Source organism: Sinocyclocheilus rhinocerous, unplaced genomic scaffold (genome assembly GCF_001515625.1).
Source record: "Sinocyclocheilus rhinocerous isolate Xijiao unplaced genomic scaffold, SAMN03320098_v1.1 scaffold263, whole genome shotgun sequence".
In the NCBI taxonomy this organism is placed as follows: domain Eukaryota; kingdom Metazoa; phylum Chordata; class Actinopteri; order Cypriniformes; family Cyprinidae; genus Sinocyclocheilus; species Sinocyclocheilus rhinocerous.
The window spans coordinates 2127118-2143399 of NW_015645086.1; the positions used below are offsets into that span (position 1 = coordinate 2127118).

General features: G+C 36.5%; 1 protein-coding gene across 9 annotated transcripts in view; it reads left to right on the forward strand.

Annotated features, from left to right (window-relative positions):
• LOC107705722 (extracellular sulfatase Sulf-2-like) overlaps window positions 1-15323 on the forward strand; it is a 149777-nt gene extending 134454 nt beyond the window's left edge. For 7 of the 9 annotated variants that reach the window (XM_016509152.1, XM_016509153.1, XM_016509154.1 and 4 more), the window contains 9 exons: window positions 3556-3787; window positions 4616-4853; window positions 4967-5063; window positions 5349-5443; window positions 5932-5994; window positions 6068-6237; window positions 6920-7062; window positions 7272-7395; window positions 13090-15323. In XM_016509152.1, coding sequence (XP_016364638.1) covers window positions 3556-3787; window positions 4616-4853; window positions 4967-5063; window positions 5349-5443; window positions 5932-5994; window positions 6068-6237; window positions 6920-7062; window positions 7272-7395; window positions 13090-13655 — 1728 coding nt within the window. In that variant the 3' untranslated portion in view covers window positions 13656-15323. Of the gene's footprint in view, window positions 1-3555; window positions 3788-4615; window positions 4854-4966; window positions 5064-5348; window positions 5444-5931; window positions 5995-6067; window positions 6238-6919; window positions 7063-7271; window positions 7396-10259; window positions 10294-11895; window positions 11950-13089 lie in introns of all 9 variants that reach the window. The other 2 variants (XM_016509158.1, XM_016509159.1) reach the window with 2 other exon arrangements.
• The last annotated feature ends 959 nt before the right edge of the window (window positions 15324-16282 follow it).

The window sequence follows — 16282 nt, forward strand, 5'->3', positions numbered from 1 at the left end:
TGGAATTGAAACAACAATAATCTGGGGCCGTCGCCGATCTTTGACAGTTAAGGGGTTAATCAGTGTCTAGCACACCTTCCTAAGGAAAGGATTTGGACCAGAAGACATTGCAATTACTAAATTGTATTTAGACAGACTTAAAGAAGTTCCAGATCTATACTTGTGCTCTTATTATTTTAGTTATTTTGCCTTTAATGTAAATAAACATGTGCAAACAATATACTTGCTCTTGTGAATTTATTTGGATGTTAATTACATTGTGCGAGCTGTCTCTTTAATACCGCGTGGTTTACATACATGTTGCTGCTGATTGGGCTGACATGTTTGACACACCCACCAAACAAGAGAAAACGTATCTCAAACCCCGTTGCACACCGTTTCCAGGAAACATGTCGTTCAAACCGGAAACCGTAGCAAAACGGTGCACACCGGTTTGAGCTTGAACTTGCCCTATATCTTGAACTGCTTCGAATGAATCATTTGAGAATCGTTGGGAAATGAGGTGATATTAAATGCATATTTTGAGAAAAAAAAGCATTTTCTGACCTTGCATGCATGTAAACCTATTGCAGGAGACTCCCAAAACAATATTAGGAACCTTAAAAATGGCATAATAGGGGCATTTTAACATGTAAAGCAGTTAGCAAACTTTTAACCATTAGTACTGAGGTACTACATTTTAATAAACAGGTACTTTAATAATACCATAATATTACCATGGCACCATGTCCAAAAACATGGTAATACTTTTTGGCATATAAAGACCCTCACAAGTATGTGTGTGTGTGTGTGTGTGTGTATGTGTGTGTGTGTGTGTGTGTGTTTGTGAGCAGTTTTATGAAACAGAAGTGAGAACAGAGAGATGTCTGAGCTGTCAGATCAGACACCTGATATTTCATGCTCTTACTTTCACTCTAACAAGACTGGCCCACTGTAGTCCTCCAGGGACCTGCAGCCCGTTCCTGCATTATCTGTTCTCTCCATCCCTTTCTCTTTTCTCCATCTCTTTATTTCTTTTTTGTGTCAGGCTTTGTTCCTCCATCTGCTTTCCTGCTTTGATCAAGGAACAGTCTGCCGTTACCTTCACACCTATGCAAAGCATGAAAAAGTCTAAATTTCAAACCAAGAAAAAGGGAAAATTGCAGGAGAAAGTGTTGTTTGTGTGCACATGCTGTCTGTATTGTTTTAATACCTTATTTACTTAAAGGGATAGTTCACCCAAAAATAAAAAATATTTTTCATCATTTACTTCCTCACGTTGTTCCAAGAAGATATTTCAAAGAATGTTGGTAACCAGACAGTTGCTGGTAGCCATTGACTGGTAGCCATAATATGGAAGTCAATGGCTACCATCAACTGTTTGGTTACGTTCTTCAGAATATCCTGTTTTGTGCTCAACAGAATAAAGAAATTCATACAGGTTTGGAACAGCTTGAGGCTGAGTAAATGATGACAGAATGTTTATTTTTGTGTGAACTATCCCCTTAACCCATCTGCTTTCCTGCTTTGATCAAGGAACAGTCTGCCGTTACCTTCACACCTATGCAAAGCATGAAAAAGTCTAAATTTCAAACCAAGAAAAAGGGAAAATTGCGGGAGAAAGTGTTGTTTGTGTGCACATGCTGTCTGTAATACCTTGTTTTAATACCTTATTTACTTAAAGGGATAGTTCACCCAAAAATAAAAAATATTTTTCATCATTTACTTCCTCACGTTGTTCCAAGAAGATATTTCAAAGAATGTTGGTAACCAGACAGTTGCTGGTAGCCATTGACTGGTAGCCATAATATGGAAGTCAATGGCTACCATCAACTGTTTGGTTACGTTCTTCAGAATATCCTGTTTTGTGCTCAACAGAATAAAGAAATTCATACAGGTTTGGAACAGCTTGAGGCTGAGTAAATGATGACAGAATGTTTATTTTTGTGTGAACTATCCCCTTAACCTGTTGACTGTCAGTTAACAGTCACTTGGCACTCTATTTGATTGCCTTTTTTCCTATCATCTATAGTAATCATCATCAATTAGATATTATTTGAAAGCTTTTTGTAATCTTGACAAAGGGTTCCATATTTGATGACTATTTTGTGATAGAAGTAATATTATGACAGAAATGTATGAATTTGTGACAGGAAAATTCATCAAAAAAATTCTGTGGTGTTTGATGTTTTTGGTATAGTGCCTAAACAAAATCTCACAGGAAACTAATTTTTTGTGATGTCAACTTCAAATTTGGAATGTAACTTAGTTAGATACGTGGCTTTGATTTTATAGCAATTTTAGATTCCAAAATACTTTGTAAAATATTTACTTTATGTATAATATATATTTTAGTGCAGTACATTTTTTCAAATGTATTTGTATAGTGCTTTTCACAATGCACATTGTTTCAAAGTAGCTTTACAGAAAATCATGATGTTGATGTTTGTAATATTTTAATATCTTCATGTCTTAGAGTTGCATTTAGCAGATTAGAGCCAGACGATAATATGGTTTACATTTAACGACATAAAAGCATCAAGCCATCGGAAAGAAAGAAATATATTCGATTTGTTGTTATTAACAACATAAAGTGCATTAAACATTTTATTACCTCACAGTTTCCCAAACGGGTTTGTGAAGGAACTTCTGGGGGTTCGTGAGTTTAATAAAAAGCTTATATTTAATTAAATCATACGAATTTCAATTAAATCATTTTTAACTACAACTATCAAAATAAAACACTTTATAAATATATGAAATATTATACCTGTTTACCTGCATGTCATGTGACCATTTGAATAATATGTAATCATGTAATCAAAATACGAGTATTTTAAAACTTAATTTTTGGAATCTGATTACACAAACCGGATTACATATAATCAGTTAATCAGCACTGTATATATCCAACTGTATACATAGAGCTGTGCAATAATACAGTTCACATTGAATGCTGGATTGGCACTTATAGGTTCATTCTTTCATTTACAAGCCCATGTCTTTAACAGCAAGGCCACTAAAAGCGACAAAAATGAAAGGCATGTTTATCTCATCTCTCTGATAGTGTGCAGCTCCAAGCGCTGTGTAATTTATGTTTCTCTTTTAACGAGGTGGATTTGTGTTAATTACAGCTGAGTAAGAATGCCGACATGAAGGGGGCACGCAGAATGTTCACCTTTTACTTCCGGCATATAAGCACACACATCCACGCACACATACTCATCTTAGTGAAAAGTTAATGGATGTTGATGGTGTCAAACAAATTGTGTTCACGAGCAGACGCTGTCAAATATAGTTCAGTCACACAGGAATGAGCTAAGAATATTTTATAAGAATGAGTAAGATTAAGATAATTTGCCATGAGTCATGTCAAAAGAGCTGGCTTTCTATAAAAAAAAGGTATGGTATCAGATGGCAATGCTATGGTACTTTGATATGCATCATGTTGTTGAACGATTACCGTGTTCATGTACCATGCTTTTTCCCTTTTATATTTTATTGTACTTTTATATTATTGTGTTCTATTAAATTCTAGGTATTCTAGATTCTATCAGTTTGTCTGTCTCTCTGCAGAAGTGGCAGTGTGTTGAAGACGCCACAGGGAAGCTGAGGTTGTCTAAATGCAAAGGCATGGCCAGTCTGTCTGCAGTGCAGAAGCCATCTGTATCCAGCATCAAATCACAGATTTATCTGCAGAGCATGAGCGCTGATGTCAGCGTGAACTCTGCGCCTCAAGGCTGCAACTGTGAACCCAAAAGCTACAGACTGAGCACCTTCTCCAAGAATAAGCTGCTCGCCAAAAAGAGTGAGTATGAGTAGATACTGAGTTACAAACACACACAGCAACAAGTCCTCCAAAAATCATTCAGGATGCACACAGAATTATTCTCTTTGCCTCTGCTGCCCTCTAGTGGAGAGGTAAGACGTAAAAGAAAATGGACAAACATTTCACTAGTGAGAGTGACATCTGTCAGTCATCTCATTGTTATTCTAATTTATTCATATTTACTCTTTATAATAGATCAGCTTTATATTAAGCAATATATTTATAATTCAAGATTTATTTTGCATAGTATAGTATTGCATATTATTAGTCATTATTACATATTATTAGTCATAATATAAAATATATATATATATTAATATAATTTTAATTATATTCAAATCTATTATTATTATTCAATTAATTTAATATAATGAATCACGTTTCATAATATATTACAAATAATAATTATTCAAAAGTTTGTTGTTGGTAAGTTTTTTTTAAAATTCTCTTTAAGTTTCTCATGCTCACCAAGGCTGCATTAATTTGATCAAAAATACAGTAGAACATTAATATTGTGAAATATTTTTACAATTTAAAATAACTGATGAACTAGAAAATAACTAACAACATATGTCTGGAATATGTATTAATATAATTATTATTATCAAAATGACTGTACTTTTTTTATATTGTTGTGAAATTTTTAGAATATAAAGAAATTCTGCTCAAAGACATGACTTGATTTGTTACAAAAAAATTAATATATGAATAAATAACTAAAAACAGTCTTCACATTATATAGTATCTAATATGAAAAACAAAAGTCCTCGACAAGTGATAATGGCAAGCCCTGCATTTGATTGACAGAACTGAAATTACTGAAGAGCTACTCTAGGAACCGCTTTGCCCGTGCTGCTTCCATGGAGATGGGAGGAGACCTGTACGCAGTGGATCTGGATCATGAATACAGACCCTCAGGCCCCAGAAACCTCAGCCTTGGGCAGAACACAGCGGACGAGGACGAGTTCAGCGGTGTGGGACCCACTGCAGTCAGCCAGACCAGCAACAGCCTGGCTGTGCCCTCGTCTATTAAAGTCACTCACAGGTGAGGAGTGAGAGTGTGTGTGCTTCAATAGAGACACATGACGGACAAAAGAGGGAGTATATGCATCAAAGAGAATGTGTGTGTGCGTGTGTGTGTGTGTGTGTGTGTTTCAGATGTTCCATTTTGGCCAATGATACAGTAAAATGTGACGTTGGTCTGTACAAATCGCTGCAAGCATGGAAGGACCACAAGCTCCACATCGACCACGAAGTATGACACACGCTTCCACCTTTCTGTCATCCTTTGCTCACATGCATTTTGTTCCAGATCTGTATGACTTTCTTTCTTCCGTGGAACATAAAAAGGGGTGTTTAGCAGAATGTTATGAACAAAAAGAACAATGACCAGCTGCAAAATAAAAAAAACAGACAAAAAAGCATCAGTAAAACTTTATAAAAACTCATGTATCTTATTCCCATTACAATTTTAATTAAGTACATTTATATTGCATATGTTATATCATTATGTAGCCTACATTTTCATCTCTTTTCCCAGATTGAAACACTCCAGACAAAGATTAAAAACCTTCGTGAGGTCCGAGGTCATCTGAAAAAGGCACGACCTGAAGAGTGTGACTGCAACAAATACTAGTGAGAGTCACATCTGTCTATTATTATCTCTTTACTGTTGTTCTGTATTTGTCCAATTTATTCAGATTCATTCATATTTTTTATAATTATTAATTAAATTAAATTAAAATAATTAAATAAAAAAATCCTATGATTATTGAATTCTTATTCATAATTTTTAATACTTAAATTAATAATTAATGTATTTAAAGTAATGTATACTTTTAATGTATATTCCATACAATACATACAATATATAATAAAGTAAATTAATAAAATAAAAAAATATTAAATAATAATAATAAAAATAATACAATTAATTTTATTATAAAAATGAATTACATAAATATTTCATAAAATACAAATTCTAATATGTAATCAATATATCAGATACTGAATATGTGAAAATAATTATTTATGTATTGTGTACATTATTTATGTATTATTTTAATATATTCTGGTTAAAATTCTATTTAGTGATGACTCACTAAATTTTTCCTCTCTTTTAGTTACAAATCCATGTACAAGAGTAAACTGAGGAAATACAAAGCAGGAGGTGTCCATCCCTTCAGGTGGGTTTCTGTGTCTATATGTGTGTGTAGATGGATGCATGATTACAGTTTTGATGATTCTCTGTCTCTGTAGGAAAGGACAGGAGAAGGGTAAGAAGGCCTGGTTATTGTTGGAACAAAAGCGCAGGAAGAAGCTGAGGAAGTTACTGAAGCGCCTGCGTAACAATGACACCTGCAGCATGCCTGGCCTCACCTGCTTCACACACGACAACCAGCACTGGCAGACCGCTCCATTCTGGACACGTAAGACACACACACACACACACACACACAGTCTGTCTGCGAGTCTGGACTGGATCAATTAGCATGATTTTTCAGCATGCAGGTTACTCTATTACTTTCATTGAGAAACCTTTTGCGTCAATACACAGACAGGAAGAGCATGGGAGATTTATTGCCTTGAAATTATATATTAGAGTACTGTACTGTCATTATGATATATATTATGTAGTATGATTTTCAACTTAAACAGACACAGTAATTTTGAAGACTACAACACATGAAATTTGTAAAGCATTTCTGGTCAGTCTTTGAAATAAATACTTTTGACTAAAATATGGTAATGCAGATTCAGAATAAGGCATTAAAATGTGCTTTATAAGCTCTAAAAAACAGCCAATATGCTAGTAATATGCATGTTAGTTTATAGTGAGAATAGGTCCTTAAAATGAAAGTGTTACCATAAAAAAAATATTGCTTTTACAACTGCATGCAAAGAATTAAATGCATCTGGATCTGACGCATAAGGCACACAACTGTAAAGTAATGGGGTTCCCTGCACATTAAAAACAGAAGCTAAAGAGAAGGCCAGTTTGTTAAAAAGTGACACCAAGTGGTCCCTACCAAGCGTTCATATGTGACAATTTGGGAGTGAAAACGTGTTGACTGGATTGATGTGTCTCACACTTTTCATCTTTGTTTTCAGTGGGGCCGTTTTGTGCGTGCACTAGTGCCAATAACAACAGCTACTGGTGCATGAGGACCATTAATGAGACACACAACTTCCTGTTCTGTGAATTTGCCACTGGATTTCTGGAATACTTTGACATAAACACGGATCCATATCAGGTCAGTGCTCATATAGACAACATAGACATAAAGACAACATGAAATCACCATGGACCATTTTTACTTTCTTAATAAATGTCCCTGGTCTAAATAAGTATTGAAATGGGAACAGAAGTAAAATTGTTAATTCTTATACTGTGACAATATTTAGTCAAAAATGTTATCAAAAATGAACATGCATCTCTCTCTCTCTCTCTCTGAATGTGTAGTTGGTGAATGCAGTGAACACACTGGACCGGTATGTTCTCAATCAACTGCATGTTCAGCTCATGGAGCTCAGGGGCTGTAAGGGACACAAGCAGTGTAACCCTCGTACACGCAGCCTCGACATGGGTGAGTCACTCACACACACACACATAAGTGAAAATACCTCCACAGCGCACACGAACATATACTGTATGCATACACACTGCTGCATCATTCTGCTAGGCATCTAGCCCAGAGGTTGCAACACACTGACTAATACATGTGCCACACACACACACTTCCCTCTGAAAGGACCAAGGCAAAGGATAACATGGAGTTTCACATCTTCATCATCATCATCCTCACCTGATCCCTGGCCTTGCCTTGCTTCCTGTCCTCCTTGTTTTATATGCAAACAGAAACGCGTACCGTCACCTCCTGAGCTGCTGTCCTGAAGGGTAAACATGTGCCACACAGCATGCTGTCTGACGATGTTACCATGTCCTTAGTTGTACCTGACATGATGTACTCCATGCTCTCGAAGTCATCAAATCCACACGGATGTGACTGAAATTAGCTTTTAGCAGAAGTGATCATTCCAGTGATAAAAACAGAAGAGTCACATTTATTGAGTCACTTATTGATTCACTCGAAATGAACTCAAGGACAGCTCTTGCTAAAGGAAGTCACCGGTGCTTGCAATCTGATTACATTTCTCAAAAGGTAACATTAAAATGCAAGAGTAGAGTGAAAACTTAAAATGTTTGTAGACAAAGGTTATTTATATTAGCATGAAGTGCTTAGCCACGGGGGGGGGACGACATAGGCTGAATAGACCGTTCAGACGGTTGGGGTCATACGATTTTTTAAATGTTTTTGAAAGAAGTCTCTTAAGGCCCGTTCACACCAAGCACGATAACTATAAAGATAACGATAAAGATATAGTTCTAAAAATCGTTCTCAATATTAAAGAATAGCAGAGTCCACACCACAGCTATAACACTAAAGGGACAGAGAAACGATATCGTTGGAATCATTTTTAGAACGATTATTTTTCACCTATAGGTGCAAAAATTATAGCATTTTTTTACTTGGATTTCATTAACTAGCTGCGTAACAAGAACATGACCAATTTAAGTTTATAGGACAACTAAACTATCAATTTAAACAAAAATTGACCGTCAACTACAGACATTGCATCCATCGATTCCGCCATGTTTTTCATTGGTCACGCCCCCAACTCGGAAACTCGGGGCTTAAAGAAAATTTCGAGTTTCCCACTTGTAATAACGACTTTGTGGTGGCGTTCATGTGCGTTCAACTTGTAAATACGATCTATCCGACACGACTTGAACGCACCATTAGAATAAACCGATGATATTGTTCGCTGGTGTGGACGCTAATATCGTTATCTTTATAGTTATCATTCTTGGTGTGAACGGGGCTTTATGCTCACCAAGGCTCCATTTATTCAATCAAAAATACAGTAAAATTGTAAAATATTTTATTATTATGTGTTTTTTTCTATCAAAAAATCTTCTGACCCCAAACTTTTGAACAGTAGTGTGCTTAAACAGCAAAACAACCTTTGTTTATTATAGTCTAGCTCATATTTTCCTTTACGTTAAATTGTTTAATCACACAACCTGTCAGTGATAACATATACATAATTTGGTAAAATGACAGATGAATTTGTACAAAAATAATATAAAAAGTTTTCTTGGATATTATGGGAATTGCTTTTTCTTCCTTAAAAAAGTAGCTAACTGTGCACAATTGTATTGTTAGTTGCAATTTGTTATTTACATTTAGCATTGCTTGACTTGTTTGAGAAGCTTAGTTTTACAGAACAGAGTTTTTGAAAGAAGTCTCTTAAGGCCCGTTCACACCAAGCACGATAACTATAAAGATAACGATAAAGATATAGTTCTAAAAATCGTTCTCAATATTAAAGAATAGCAGAGTCCACACCACAGCTATAACACTAAAGGGACAGAGAAACGATATCGTTGGAATCATTTTTAGAACGATTTTTTTCCAAAAATAATTTAAAGCGGCAGACGCATGTGTTCAAGTCCTCCTGGGACGTTCGTACTTACGAGTTGACAATTACGTAATTACGACGTCAGGTGCGTTCAAGTCAGTTTAGTCGGCACAAGATGGTAAACCGACGATATTGTTCGCTGGTGTGGACGCTAATATCGTTATCTTTATAGTTATCATTCTTGGTGTGAACGGGGCTTTATGCTCACCAAGGCTCCATTTATTCAATCAAAAATACAGTAAAATTGTAAAATATTTTATTATTATGTGTTTTTTTCTATCAAAAAATCTTCTGACCCCAAACTTTTGAACAGTAGTGTGCTTAAACAGCAAAACAACCTTTGTTTATTATAGTCTAGCTCATATTTTCCTTTACGTTAAATTGTTTAATCACACAACCTGTCAGTGATAACATATACATAATTTGGTAAAATGACAGATGAATTTGTACAAAAATAATATAAAAAGTTTTCTTGGATATTATGGGAATTGCTTTTTCTTCCTTAAAAAAGTAGCTAACTGTGCACAATTGTATTGTTAGTTGCAATTTGTTATTTACATTTAGCATTGCTTGACTTGTTTGAGAAGCTTAGTTTTACAGAACAGATTGAGCTTGCCATAAAAAAGTCAGTTGAGATTTTATTGTGCATGAAAGCCATCTGAAAGGGATCAGAATTGCAATTCATCAGCTCAAGATGAACATTAATACTCTGCATCTGCATATTGAGCCTGCAGATTCGTTATTTTCCAAAACATGACTTTTATCAAGCTCATTTATTCCGACCCTTGCAACTCCATCCACAACAATGGATGATCTAATCTTGGCACTGCGACCTTTCACATGACCCTTGGACAGAAGCCCAGAGTTGTTTTTCCAGTGATGCTTTCGTGAGGATCTTAAACATTAATGGGGCTGTACATCACATTGTTTTTACACTCTCTAACTAATGATATTGTCTCTTCTTCAGGGGGTAAAGAGAGAAGCAGCTATGATGAATACAGGTATCACTGCCAAATTAATTTAACCCCGTTGTAGACTAGACGGCTACTGTGAGAATGATGAAGATGCTAATCCACTTCTGCAGTTCTGTTGTAGACAGCTTGGAGCTTAAATGTGAATGTTGATTAGTCTGATGCACATCACACACACCTAAAGGCATCACAGGAATTCACTCCTCAATGTGAAATCAAGGAGAAGACCTCTCTGTCATAGAGGATGACGTTGAAACTATAACTGATTTGATATCAATTTGCTGTTAAAGGAATGTTGCAGGTTAAATACAAGTTTGGCTCTACTCTAGAATAAGTCAGAATGCATAATAATAACTTATTCTTCAGTAAAATAAAAATCAAGTATTCAGTAATGCACGTACAATGGAAGTCTGTGGCGCAAGATATTCTGGTATTTTTAAAAACGCATATTAATGCTTATGCATTATTTGAGTTGTACAACTGTCTAAAACGCCCTTTAATGCAGACTCTAGGTGGATGAACTTCCAGTCACTAACCTGCAGGTGGCGTTTTTCCACAGAAAGTGTCTTTCTGGTGTCCTTACATTTATTATGTGAAAGTTACCGAGCACAAGAGTATCCTGTCTTTGCTCCACAGACTTAATTGTAAGGGTTTTACTGTAAACAATTTTTGCTTGTTTTTAGAGAGTGACCAATGAATTTTGCTGATAATTAAGTTGGGAAAACTATAAACAAAATAAAAAAATATGAAAAAAATTCAATGCAATATAAAATAGTGCTAATAATTAGTACAAAATTAACAATAAATACTTAATGATTATTGAGTAAAGCAAAAATAAATTGAATTGAATTTTAAAAATCACTGACACGTTGACCATTTTTATTTTCTTTTATTTATATTATTGTCATGAAATATATGAATGATGCACAAGAAAGGACGAAAGAAAAAATAAAATAAAATTGGTAACTGGTGGCACAGATTAATCAGTAAAAGCAAACTTCTGTCATTTTTACAAACTGAGGAACACACTGATATTATTTTCTGTGGTAACTGGCAGGATAGAGATTAACTAATGAACCCAGAACAGTTACCAATGGCAAAAAGCTAACATTAGATTAACACTGACAGACACCAGAGGGCAAATTGTTCATCCAAAATATGGGAAGCATTGTTTGAAGCAAGTTCAGAAAACAACTAAATAAAATAAAATAAAGAATAAAAAAAATCTAAATTAAACATTTGTGTGTGTGTGTGTGTGTGTGTAACTGACCCCATACCCATGACCGGTAGTGTAGATATACCTTTTTCTAAGCTAATAGTTAGTTCTTATAAACGTCATGACCAACCAAACCCACCCATTCAATATGTGGGTCCAATTGCAAACATTTCAACTCGCAGTTACTTCCTTGACAGATCAGATGTCTTCTCCTTCAGATTCTGTTCTCTCTCTCTGTCTTTGCCTGTCTTGTTTTGTCTCCCTCTCTAGCCCTATTCTGTGCCTTGCATGTATTCAGCCTTGGGTGTTGTTGTGTGAATGTGAAAGCCTTCAGTTCTCTGATTGGCTGTGTCTCTATCACATGCTTGAGTTTGGGGGCGGGTAACAGTTTGTCTTATCGTTGCTTGTCGCATTAGGCAGTTTCAGCGTCGGAAATGGCCTAAAGTGAGGAAGCCTGTCTCCAAATCGCTGTGAGTTTGGATAATAATTCTGCTTCTCGTCCATAGGATACAATGCCACCAAGCCACTACCTTGTCTGAATCACCGTTCTCTCGAACAGTTACCAATGGCAAAAAGCTAACATTAGATTAACACTGACAGACACCAGAGGGCAAGTTATTCATCCAAAATATGGGAAGCATTGTTTGAAGCAAGTTCAGAAAACAACTAAATAAAATAAAATAAAGAATAAAAAAAATCTAAATTAAACATTTGTGTGTGTGTGTGTGTAACTGACCCCGTACCCATGACCGGTAGTGTAGATATACCTTTTTCTAAGCTAATAGTTAGTTCTTATAAACGTCATGACCAACCAAACCCACCCATTCAATATGTGGGTCCAATTGCAAACATTTCAACTCGCAGTTACTTCCTTGACAGATCAGATGTCTTCTCCTTCAGATTCTGTTCTCTCTCTCTGTCTTTGCCTGTCTTGTTTTGTCTCCCTCTCTAGCCCTATTCTGTGCCTTGCATGTATTCAGCCTTGGGTGTTGTTGTGTGAATGTGAAAGCCTTCAGTTCTCTGATTGGCTGTGTCTCTATCACATGCTTGAGTTTGGGGGCGGGTAACAGTTTGTCTTATCGTTGCTTGTCGCATTAGGCAGTTTCAGCGTCGGAAATGGCCTAAAGTGAGGAAGCCTGTCTCCAAATCGCTGTGAGTTTGGATAATAATTCTGCTTCTCGTCCATAGGATACAATGCCACCAAGCCACTACCTTGTCTGAATCACCGTTCTCTCACTCTCTTTTTAATTTCCTTTCTCTTGAATGCATCTGCCTGGCCTGCATGATACAGCATTAGTTTGTAGAGGCGTCTATCTGCATGGGAACTGTTTGGAAAAATAGCAGTTTTGTTTCTGAGCACGAGGGAAGATTCCCATCACTTGCCCCTCATCATCTTCACCTCATCTCACTCGAAGCCTGAAACATTTACGTACTTCCTTCCTTCCTTCACCATCATAAGCCTTTTCAGGGTTTTTGATTATTGTTTATTTTCTGTTTTTACAATCACAAGCATCCATCTCCATTTTGATGCATCCACTTTTAATCAGTGCCTTAAACTGTTTTGTCGCTGGACGAAAATGTTTAACATTTGTGGTTGTGTTCCCCCACAGAGGACAGATATGGGAAGGATGGGAAGGATAACTCATGGAACGAGGACGTCCCGGAAGACACCAACATGTTTCCCGGCGAGCCGAACTGGTCCGAACTTGAACCTTTGTACAGACTTGATGAGCACGCCTACGATCTCAAACTCAACTTCACCCTCAGCCTCGAGGACTGGGCTCATTTCAGCCGCTCCGTGGACCACATGTTCACGCTCCTCAGCAACGACAACCAGCCGTACTCTCCGCCCCGCCCTGAGGACGGACAAACAGGAAGAGGCCACGCCCTGGTGTCCTCCAGCCAATCCGCTTCAGCCATCTACCTGACCACTCTGGCCACGCCCGCTCTTTTATTGAAGGAAGCTGGCGCTGAGATCTTGAGAGACGCTTTGGGGCTAAACCAAGTGGAACGTCCCTCTTCTTCTTCTCCTCCTTCGCCTTCATCACATCCCATGCGACCTGTCGGGTCACAAGTGGACAATGCAGGCTGGGACGCTCCTCTTGGAGAACTGAAAGGGGACATACAGAGAGAAGGGAGGGACGGTGATGAGGAGGAAAAGGAGGAGTTTGTTTAGAGACGGACAGGAAGGTTAAGCTCCGCCCACTGTGACTGCAATGACATTTTGCAGGAAACGATTTGACTCTTATGTAATATTCCTCTCTCTCATACCGTCCCATCTCAGACAGACATCGCAAAATACTTCTAAATTTGATGGATGTGAAGGAAGAGGATGTTTAATGCCAGCATACAGTTTGTTTTTCTTATCCTGTATGTTCCCTCACTCCATTATGGACTGGCCTCAGAAGCGCGGCGACACCCAGCGACATTTCCATCTACAGTCGGACTGTTTTCCCAACTTGTCCATGAGATCGGCTAGGCTTTGAACAGAGCACATTTTTATCTTTTAACTTAGATTCTTTACTCTGTTTTTATTCTTTTATCTTTTTTGATGGGATTTGGGAAGGCTGGGGGTTAAAATTCATAGCAGTAAAACTTCCCAAGGATTGAGTTGTTGTGACCGTTCATACTTGACTCACTTTGAAACCGGTTTTGCAACATAATTCTTGATGGCTGCTTTTCTAGTCTCCAGAAGATGTCTCACTTTGTGGGACAATGTCTTTTACAGCCTTATAACTTCACTGAACAACACCTCAGACAGGTCAGTGGCGAATGTGTGTGTTTGTGTGTTGTGTGTGTGAACATGCTGTATCTGAAGTCAAAAGTGAATTTAAGTGTAATTAAATGGAGCTTTCTGATTTCATTTGTTGCTCCCAGTGTAAAATTTTTTTTTGTTCAATAGAAAAAAATCTAAATCTAAATTTCCTACAGTTTTCTGGCTGCTTATTGCAGTATAACAAGTTGAACCAATTAACCAATAAAAACAAAAAAGAAAGAAAAATGGTTCATTTGATGTATTGGTCATTATTTGTATTTGACAAAAAAAAATATGTTTTTTTCCCCGAGCATACTGAGAAAGAAATTTTGATGTACAAAACATGCCACGTCATATTTGTAACCTTAGCTTGTTCTTAAAACTTTGGCTATACACAATGCTACAAATATCAGAGCAAATATATGAAATGTATGTATTTTAAGGTGTGTTTGCAATGTAAATGGTTAAAGGATATTTTTTATCACACATTTGAAGCTAAACTGACCGCCAGACATAAAGATATCACTCCATCTTGAGGTTTATTTATGCAGCATATTTTTAATAGTTCTTTAATACACATATTCAGTTTTTTATGGTGATGTATCTAAGGTTGTTTAAATTATTACCTTCCAGATGTATTTCATCCATCCCTGTTTTGAGATCAGTTTGGTTCTTTGATGATTGTGATTGAGATTATAATGTTCAAGAGGGTAATAATCTGATCCCTGATCAATCCACATACTCTGGGATACTTCATCAGTACAGGTCTGTTCACATATTCCATATCAGTGTATATCATCCACCCCTCACCTGAGATTGTGTATGGTTGTTTTAAAAACCATCATAATTATTATAAAGATGTATTGTGCATAAACTGGAGGATAGGAGACGATGTGGAGAGGAGGAGAAATTTTCCTTTGGCACTTTCAAAAGGACGGCTGTTTTTGAAAAAGGAATTTAAAAAAGAGATGAGATGGTTTTAACAAAGTCTTGTACAGTTCTATAGATTTATCATACTTATATTTTTGGTTTGGTTTACCAGTGAACATTTGATAGTGCTCATTACTTTGTGAATAAAGTGTTGAATGCTAAAATTGCTTTGTATTGGTCTTTTTTTCCATTGTTTGTGCCATGTGTTATCTTGTGATATTCAAAAGGGTCATGTTTAAATCATTTAAATATTTTTTAACATTATTATAGTTAATCAGAATACATAACTATGTAATTTTATAAAATTGTATGTATATATATATATATATATATTATTACACTTTGGATTCTTGTAGGTTACGCCAGTAGATGTCGACATTTTGTGTATTAGGAGTCAATTAATCATTCAATTACCCGATTAGTTCAAAAGTACTGATTGACTCAGAAACCCTGTGTTCGGAGAGTTACAGCGGTTTATTCCGCTATTGGCTTCTTATTGAACTATTTACGTTTGGGGAGCAAAAACAGGCTAAGTAACTGTCAATATTGTGTCTAAAATGTAAGTTTTAGACCTTAGTCAGGGTAGAGCCATATTTAATTAATGACAGGAATGAAAACGAGACTGAGATATGCAGTGTTGGTGTAACGAGGCCACAGGGACGAGAGACGTGCGGATCCATTTGCAAAGCTTTTATTCAAAGGCGTGGTCAGAAACAGGCGAGGGTCAGACAATGGCAACAGGTATATTGAGGGCAAGACACAAGAATAGTCCAGAACGCTTAAACAATACTCGGCAGTTTGAACAGGATCTGAGTGGGTGTTATATAGTGTGTGTGTTTGGTTTCAGGTGAACGTGTGATTAGTGAAATGGCTGCTGGGAAATGTAGTCCAGGGTGACATGTGAAAGTCTGTGTAGTGAGAGAGTCATTAAAATGGAAGAGCGACCTTTGGTGGTAATTGGACGGAAGTCCATGAACCGGATTCGTGACAGTTGGGGGTAACGCATTACAAGTAACGCAAGTTATGTAATCTGATTACTTTTTTCAAGTAACTAGTAATGTAATGCATTACTTTTTAATTTACAAGAAAATATCTGAGTTACTTTTTCAAACAAGTAA